The sequence below is a fragment of the Rhinolophus ferrumequinum genome, chromosome 16 (assembly GCF_004115265.2).
Source record: "Rhinolophus ferrumequinum isolate MPI-CBG mRhiFer1 chromosome 16, mRhiFer1_v1.p, whole genome shotgun sequence".
In the NCBI taxonomy this organism is placed as follows: domain Eukaryota; kingdom Metazoa; phylum Chordata; class Mammalia; order Chiroptera; family Rhinolophidae; genus Rhinolophus; species Rhinolophus ferrumequinum.
In genome coordinates this window covers 2,042,290-2,051,724 of record NC_046299.1, presented here as the reverse complement: position 1 = coordinate 2,051,724, position 9,435 = coordinate 2,042,290, and the positions used below count along the sequence as shown (strand labels likewise).

Sequence of the window (9,435 nt, the reverse complement as noted above, 5' to 3'; positions counted from 1 at the left end):
GTGACAGGTTCTGCTGGCTGAGCGTGGAGGACGTGGGTTACCTGAATAGGACACCAGGTGGACGCCCACATCCATCCGTGACAGATTTACGTTCGCGCCACATGGGGGTTCGAAACCCAAACTGGAATCTTCCTTTTCCGACTCGCATCTTCTACCGATTCTCGATGTGGCTGAAATGTCCCTAAAATGATAAAGGAGCACATTGTGGGGATGCCTTTCACTGGCTCAGTTCACCTACAGTGGCCGTGCGCTCACCGAGCCGGCGCGGCTGAGCGAGGCCTTACTTCTCAGGTCCGCGCGCATGTGTACAGTGCACACGCACGCCTCGGCGGGACGCGGGCTCCGTCCCAGACCACCGCGAGAACCGCAATGCAGCCCCTCACACGAGTGTGTTGGTTTGCAGTGCACACACACGTGTTTACATGACACTGTAGTCTTTTAAGTGTGTAATAACATATACCTTAATTAAAAAATACTTTATTGATAAAAACTGCTAACCATCATCGGAGCCCTCAGCGAGTCCTAATCTTTTGCTGGTGGAGGGTCTGGCCTTCAATTTGTAAAAAACGCAGTGTCTGCGAAGCATAATAAAGCGAAGCACAATAAAACGAGGTGTGCCTGTAAATATAAAAATATTATAATTAAGATATTTAAAGCGCTTCCACAGTGACTGTTAAATAGAATGTTCTCATACATGTTATTTTTCTTCCTGGCTATGAGGGAAAAGAGAATGAGAAGATCATCTAAATACTCAGAAAAACAGGACTTGCCCACGATGCTGTCTCCTAAGTACTGAATCGGGATTCATACAGAACCGGTGCAGTGGCCCCTTTTGGGAGGCTAGAATGCAGGTTCGTCACCGTCCCCACCAGGGACTCCTCACCTTTACTGCACAAATAACTGGGGAAGCCAGATGGCTGCTGGCAGACAAGTGGCCAGACACTGTGCCACCATGAAATGAGGTCTCGTCCAGCATTCGGAAACCTTTGTCACACTTGGCTATCACAGCAGCGGACAACAGCGAGGCTCCATGGCCCATGGCCAGAGGCCGACAGGGCAGCCCTGCTCTCCAAGACCACACACTGGTGGAGGGGGCTCCCGGGGCCAGCCGAGGCCAGGAAGGGCGGGGTGGGCCAGGTGGTGGGGAGAACAGAGTAGTCTGCCAATGATGGCGTCCCCGTTTCTTGGACAGTAGGTGCCGCCCTGAGCCATGGGGACCCAATAGGAGAGACTCGGGTCTTCCTGACAGCAGGGGAAGCGGCACCCAAGCTCATGGGCCGGTTTCACACAGGTGGCTCACTCAGGTGATGGAGACAAGATGCTGTGGTGGCACTGATTCTACCTAACGAGGAGCTGGGGGAGGCTTTGTACAGGACAGGTCTCTCGATGGACCATGAAGGCGGAGTGGGATCTTACAAGGTGGGAGAGGGCATCGCAGGCAGTGAGAATAGCATGCGGTCGGAATGTTCCAGAACTGGAGACTCTTTGTGACAATGGCGCCCACGGGCAGTGACAGGAGATCTGCCTGCAAAGTCAGGCTGTGCCCAGACTGTGAAAGGCCCTGAGCACCATAATGAATCAGGTGCTGAATTTAGTCATGGGGCCTGTTTCCCAAAGTTTCCAAGTCCATGTGTGACAGGTGCCCCTTTACTAAAGGACATTTTGGAAACAGTAGACTGAACAAAATTAAACAGGTTTATTTACTGTCATTCTCAGGGTCTTTAATAGTCTAACGCACATCACATCTCCAACAAGCGGGGGAAAGGATGCATTTCTCGAACTTCTTCGGCCAGGGAACTCTCGTCATGAGACCTGGGTAGCAGGACCCCAGATGGGGAAGGGCTGCCTGGGGCACAGGAGTTGTGGAGGTGAGAGGTCGGGAGGACCTCTCAGCCCAGGCGCCGGGGGTCAGGGGTAGAATGGGTGGGGTCAGGACGCCAGACCCCAGAGAAGACGGAGCCTGGGCCTGTCTCAGGAGAGACAGTGGGACGGGGGCGGGGGGGGATGTTTTCAGTTAATTTCATTGTCATCATGTTCATCATCGTCACCAGCACCACCACATGGCTCAAAAAAACTGATTTTTTTAAAAACAGTCTTTGCTGAGATGTCTCCCTCCTGCCCCACCCCCACCTCCCTGTTGGACAGGATGTGTCTGAAGACATGTTTGTTGGAGGCAGAACGGATTAGACTTGGGGACAATTAGATAGACAGAGTCACACCACACAACATGAGGTCCAAGATCTGGAATCTTAAACACGAAAGAACCTGCAGAAATTGCTCATTTAGACCTTTCACCCAATGCTCTGTCCCTGACATGACTTCCCTCTTCTCAGTAGGTTCCAGTTAGTCCACGGCCCTCTCAAAGCAGAGCCAAAGAGGAGCTGTGCTGCCCCTGAGCCAGACAGGGGTGGTCCAGTGAGGTCTCGAGTCCTTGGACCTCAGATGACCAATGGCACAGACCAGACATCAGGGGCATGTCTGATGGGACGTGTCCAGCACTGAGTCTCTGATCTGATAAAGTCAGAAAACAGTTGTGCCTTAACTCTAATTCTTACACAACAGGAGGCTCAGAGAGAAAGGGGCAGAAAGAATAGTTGAAGAAATAATGGCCAAAACTTCTAAAACTTGATGAAAATGATAAATCTACACATCCAAGAAGCGCAGTGAACTACAACTAGGACAAGCCCATAGAGATAGACACCTAGACACATCATAAGAAGTGTCAAAAACCAAAGAATTCTGAAAGCAGAGAGAAGACATATCACATACAAGGGATTCTTAATCAGATCAACAGCTAATTTCTCACCAGCTATGTGGAAGTCAGAAGGCAGTGAGGCGACATATTCAAAGTGCTGACAGGTCATCTATTAAGAATTCTATCTCCAACAAAACTATTCTTCAAAACTGGGGGAGAGCTTAAGACATGCCCAGATAAACAAAGAGAGAAAATCTGTCACTAGTAGACCTGCCCTACAAGAAATACTGAAGGGGAAATATTTCGGGTTGAAATTAAAGGACACTAGGTAGTTAACTTAAATCCACATGAAGAGATGATGTGAATGAGATTTTTTTCGAATTGTTACCAATGAGTAAGTCTGTTTTTGCACATTTACTTTATATTCAACAACCTTGATGAATATTAGTTCTAGTAATTTATCTGTACATTTCTTAGATTTTCTATGTAGACAATTATATCATCTACAAATAAAAATTTAGTTTTTTCCTTTCTAATTTTATACCTATTGTTTCTTTTTTGTCTAATTGTGTTAGCTAGGAATCCCAGTACACTAAGCAGAAGTGATAGCAAGCAGACTTGTCTTGTTTTCCTCATCAGTGGAAATGCTTCCACTAAGAACGATATCCTTACCAGGAAAAATCCTCCGTTCTGTTTCTGGTGTGCTGAGTTTTTATCACGAATGGGATCTGCAGGTAACTGAACACTGTTTCCACATCTACTAAGACGATCCTTTGTTTTTCCTTTTTCGATCAGACAATGTAGTAGTTTTTCTAATGTTAAGTCATCCATATGTTTCTTCGTGTAGGATTGATTTTTAACCTGTGAAACCACCGGGGATGGTCCAGCTGTATGCCAACCCACATGCCCACACAGGCAGCTCCTTTAGGGTTTCAAAGATGCTATTCCAAGGACTCCTAGTGTCTACTGTTACCAAGGAGAGGTCTGTTGTCAAAGTATTTTTCCTTCATGGATAATCAGTCACTTCTCTCAACCAGCTCCATAGATTTTTCTCTTTGTCTTCAATGTTCTTCAGTTTCACCATGACACCATGACGGATGTGTGGAAACATCATGCCCACGACTCACCATGATTCTTCAGGCAAACAGAAAAGTGTACACAACAATATAAACAACACTCAAGAACCATCACATGCCTGAAGAGATACAACAGTACAGATGTGACTGAAATACCCTCTGCCTCCTGAGCCCCCACTCTCTCAGGAGACATACACCTCATCATCCTGAACTTGATGTTCATTCTCAGGTATGTTTTTATTATCTTATTCAGTATGTATCAATGTTTTACATGTTTAAAATTATATCTAAATGGTATTGTTCTGTACATATCCTTCTGTATTTTTCTTTTCAGTTCGTTCATTTTCACCGCTGTGTATAGTATTTCATTAAATAAATATACCCCAATTCATTTATTCATTCTCCTATTAATAGACATTTAGGTTGTTTCTGGCATTTTGTTAAGCAAACAAAACTACAATTATTTCGCATGAATTTCCTAAGGCATCTCTTAGGGTACAGACCTAGGACTGAAACTCCTAGTTCACAGGGAATACCCACTGTCCCCGTTACTAGGTATTTGCTCTCCAAGCCACTGTGCCAATTTATACCGCCTCCAACGAAGAGGACAGATCCTACAGTTCTGCATTCTCCCCATACTATCATTTTTATTTTTGTTAATGCGACACTTTAATTTGCATGCCCTTAATTAGTAGTGAGATTAAACACCCACTTATATTTATTGACTAACTGGGTTTCCTCTTCTCTTGCCAATTCATAAACACTCCCCATTTATCTGCTACTTTCTATTCTGTGTGTTGTAAATGTCTTCCCTGCTTTATGACATATTCTTAGATAGTGATGGGGAAATTCTTACAATGCAATGTGTCTTAATGCACACAGTCAAATATATTAAAATAAATGCTCTGGGTTTATTACACTTCATAAATCTACCTGACTTCATAAATATACGAGGTCTGAAAACTAAAGTCGTGAACTCATCCTACAAAAAATGCTACACACCCCACGGCTGAGTATCACTACAGTCACCTTCGAAGTACTCCCCTTGGGAAGCTGTGCACTGACGCCAGTGCCTAGTCTACCCTTCAAATCAATTTGGGAACTCTTTTTCTGGAATGGCCATCAGAGCTGTTGTCGTATTACTCTCGATGTCCTGAATGTCATAAAAATGTCTTCCTTTCAATATTTCCTTTATCTTCGGGTAAAGAAAGAAGTCACTGGGGGCCAGATCAGGTGAGTAGGGAGGGTGTCCCAATACAGTTATCTGTTTACTGGACAAAAACTCCCTCACAGACAGTGCTGTGTGAGCTGGTGAAGTGTTGTGATGCAAGAGCCATGAATTGTTGACCAAAAGTTCAGGTCATCTAACTTTTTCACGCAGCCTTTTCAGCACTTCCAAATGGTAAACTTGGTTAACTTTTAACTGTTCGTCCAGTGGGTACAAATTCATAATGAATAATCCCTCTGATATAGAAAAAGGTTAGTAACATTATTGCAACAAGTTTCGCAAACTTAATTGTCAGACCTAGTATTCTCCTTTTCTACTGAAAGGCTTAAAGTTTTTTTTGTGTGTTTTTCCTTTTTTTTTTGGTTTTCTTTGTTTGTTTGTTTGTTGTTTTTTTTTTTGACATTTAGGTTCTTTAATCTTCCCCCACCTCCCAGGATTGATTTTTGTGTGAGGTAGAAATCTAATTTTATCTTTCCTCATATGGGGATAGCCAGCCGTCCTAGCACAATTTATACAGTACCTTGTCATTCCCAACTGATTTGATTATCTTCTCTGTAAGGCATCAAACTGCCATAAATGCATGTTTATTCACTGCTCTATTTGTCTATTCCTGGGCTAATAACACATCATCTTAATTAACATAGCTCTGTAATATATCTTGACACTCGACAGGTAATCTTCCTCACCTTGTTCTTCTGCTTCAAAATTGTTTGGCTTTCTTCAATTCTAGGAAAGTCTCATCCATTATCTTTTCAAAAGTCATTTTTCTTTTCAAATCTTTTCATTATCTTTTCCTCTCCCATAATAAATTCTTTTTTTCTGCATTTCCTAATGGACCTTCTCATTCTTTCCTCTATGATTCCTAATCACCCTTCCATAGTTTATATCTCTTTATCTCTCTTGATGTATTTTGAATGATTTCCCTAGATCTATCTTCTAATTCACTAATTCTGTCTTTAACTGTGTCTAACCTAATGATTTTTTCCTTTTAACTTCAATGACCATATCATTTATTTTTAGTTTTTTTTTAAACCTTCCAATTACTTTTTCATACTGTCCTCTTCTTTCGTTATGACTTCTTCAATCACTTTTTTAAATCAAAATACTTTTATAGTGAACTTCAGTTTCCTTTTATTACTTCAGATTCTTGGAGGATTCTACTTTCCTGTTTGTTAGAGTTCCTGACACCCTCTCCTCCTCTCTAACCATGGTGGTTTGTTTCTGTGGGTCTTTTTTCTTGTGATCTCATCCCTAGTGCAGCTATTTCATCCCTGAGCTCCGTATGCTCTGGGTGGCGGAGGCCTACAGGACAATGCTGCCTTTGCCACTATCCAAAACCTTAAGGATTCAATAGCTGCAGCTATTTTTATGTTAATGCTAACTTTTGATTCTTATACCATAGAGATAGAATAAATTGGACCCTGCACCCATGCATGGCCTGGTATTTTAATTTCTAATCCCTTTTTAAAGTACAGGCAGCTCTTCAAGTCTCTGAACTTTAGGCAAGGGTCCAAATTCTAGCTGCCACACCTCCACTGGCCAAAGTCACATCCATCTCTGGATATTAGAATTCTAGCCCCCCCGTCCCTGGGCCCAGTCGAGGTCCAAACCCAACAGAGGCCAAGACCAAAGGGCAGCCACAGGGATGTGTTTGGTATCTACTGCTCTGCTTCCACTTCTCTCTTCACTTGTATGATTAACTATGTACTCCATGTTTTCATCTGTAGCAGGAAGGGGACACACTGCATTAGCTTAATCCAGCATGCTTGTAAGAAGTCAACAATGCACTTTTCTTAAAGTGCTCACTTTTTTTATTCCTTTTCACCATCTCCTCATAGTTTAAGATATTTATTCCTAGAGAAAGAGGTTTTTGCTTTGCTCTTCCCATCATCTGAAGGCTTTCTTCAAAGCCTAGAAATGATCAAAGTAAGTTAAAATTGTTAAATAACACTATTTTCCTGGTATCCATATTCCAGAGAAAACATTTACTGTCAGAAGCTCAATCTGAAAATTTTGTCAGCGAGTCAATTCAAACTCATCTATTTGGGGATCTGCATTTGGCTACTGACACAGCCCAACGCTCCTCTTGCCAGTTGTTTCTTCCCCAGGTAGAATAATTCAGCCCTGTGTCTTAGCCAGGGGCTCTCACGGTGTGTGGGGACGACGTCCATGAAGACCCACAATGTCACTGCTGCACTTCGCAGGGGGTTAGCGGCCGCTGTACCCAGTGTGCGGGGCTGCTGCTGGCACGCTGGCTGGACACACACACCAGCCCGGAGCAGGAGGAGAGGGCTGCAGTGAAAGCTGGAGCCCCAGCCTCCCCATCGAGCCCGGCACATGGCAGGCCAATCACTGAACCCCTACAGACCTCATTTTCCTTATCTGTAAATTGACAGGGTTAGACCGGTGAACTCTCGGATCCCTGACAAACCGAAAGGAAAAATGCACGAAGCACGACTTGATTTTTACAGAACGATCAATGAAACTCCCATTGAGCCTTCCATGAGCTCAGGACGTCAGAATAAAGGACTGACAAGAGCGAGCTGCTGCTGAAATAGGACACAAAGAGCAAAGCCCTGCACATCGCTTTCCTACCTTTTCAGCCTCGGCCTTTGTGGCCGGCTTGGCAGCTGGCCTACCATACCAAGCACAGGCAGGAGAAAGGCAGAAACCTCGTTTCCACTGGGTCCTGGGTCTGCGCCGGTCCAGTGCAGTGTTTATAGATACAATCGCCAGTGACACAGCAAATAAAATTAGTATTTTAAAGGTCATCCGTTTGGAGATAAAAGAAGTACAAAGAAAAACATTCACCCACTTAGAATCCGGTAATAATTGTACTTGGGCTCCCGCTGCCCCTTGCGAGGAAAAATGAACCCAACGACAGGCTCAGACTACAGACCCTTTCCCGGCCTTGTTTCTACCCCTACAGGGCCTGCCACTCTTCCCGACCCCACCCCCACGGTCAGGCAGCGGATTCAAGGTCAAACAGTGAGTGAGACAGAGGCTTACTAAAACTACTCCCTCAGTATCTGCCCTCCACACGACGAAGGAACATGCCAGTAGCCGAAGTCAATGTGTTGGGGGGTGGGGGTGGGGCTGGTCTACACCACCAACAAAATCATGTTTCCATGTTGGCTTTCAGGCGGCAACTCACTACCAGTTTGGGTAAAACCCAGTAACACCAGATAAAAGAAAGCAAAGTAACACCAGTGACGGGCAATATTAAAAGGCCCAACTGGAGTTTTCCATGTCACACGCTCCGTCTGACTTACAGACCGACTGGCTCTGTCAGCGCCCCAAATTCTGGGCTCTGGACTCAGAAGCTAAGCCTGCGGTGGGCAGCAAAGACCCCAAGTGCTGTGTTCAAAACAGCAAGCTCAGCTTTTTTCCCTCCTCCCCACCCCCCAAAGGAATTTGTCCACTCATTAGCTGATTAGCCCAGGCAGGGTCCAGTCAGAGAACAGAAACCAATCTAAGTATTTCCAACAGGGGGAATTTAACATGAGATTCAACTGCACAAATGGTGAGACAAGAGAAGCCTCACAGAGACAAGAGAAGCCACACAGGGGGTGAGGCAACCCCACGACCCACAGCAGGAGGCCCCACCCTCGGGCTGGGAGGACACAGGAGGAGGATCAGAGCCCAGGCACCCACTGGTCAGAGCTAGGATCACCCCTGCAGGACCGTGACCCTGGAGGGAGGCGGGAGGCGCTGAGGCTGCCCTTGGGGGTTGCAGGGGGGAGGGGGAGAAAGGCCCTGCTTCCTCCCCAGCCTCCCGCCACACTCCTGTCTGGAGTCAGAAACCAGAGGCACGGGAGTGCAGAAATGCAGTCTCCACCACAGAGAGCAGGGGAGACAAAGCCGGGGATGGAGCTGAGGGAAAACGGGCACCTGACCCTCACGCTGACCCCCTGAAACCTGAGGGCAGCCCCTTCCCCCAAGGGACTCCAGCACTGGGGAGCTACAGTGTCAGAGAGTAGGCGCCACTCGGAAAACACAGGGCGGAGGGGACAGCACCTCCCCCAACCAACATCCTAACTCTCTTCCTATCGTTTTCTGCCTTATAACGCCACCCCGTTTTCATGTGTCTTTTTAATTCTGGAGATCTTTGGAGGTTTCACTTCATGGGTTTGAATTTGCAAAGAACGGCGCGATTTTGTTGTTACACTTGGACCCCACAGGCTGAGCTGGCCCAAGAAGGAGGCCTGTTCCAAGGCCACGGTCCAGCTCTGGAAACCCAGGTGGAAGGAAAGGGGGCCTGCCGGTGACAGCGACCACGGGCTGCTCCTGGACTTGGAGCACCGGATGGTACCCAGCAGAGGGAAGCCTGGCCCTGGGGGAAGGGGTGGACGCCCCAAATGACACTACCATGTCCCGCCACATGAGTAGAGAACAGTTTCATCCCATCTGTCAGTAACACGAGCAGGGTGACTCAG

The 9,435-nt window shown here is 46.0% G+C and overlaps 1 protein-coding gene across 3 annotated transcripts in view; it reads right to left on the bottom strand.

Moving 5' to 3' along the window:
• The window catches only part of C16H10orf143 (chromosome 16 C10orf143 homolog), a 50,153-nt gene that overhangs the window by 22,670 nt on the left and 18,048 nt on the right, over positions 1-9,435 (bottom strand). Inside the window, exon 4 of one of the 3 annotated variants that reach the window (XM_033130519.1) lies at positions 7-181. The exons of 1 other annotated variant lie outside the window; for it this stretch is intronic. In XM_033130519.1, coding sequence (XP_032986410.1) covers positions 152-181 — 30 coding nt within the window. In that variant the 3' untranslated portion in view covers positions 7-151. Of the gene's footprint in view, positions 1-6; positions 182-7,594; positions 7,695-9,435 lie in introns of those variants that run through there. One more of the 3 variants, XM_033130518.1, reaches the window with a different exon arrangement.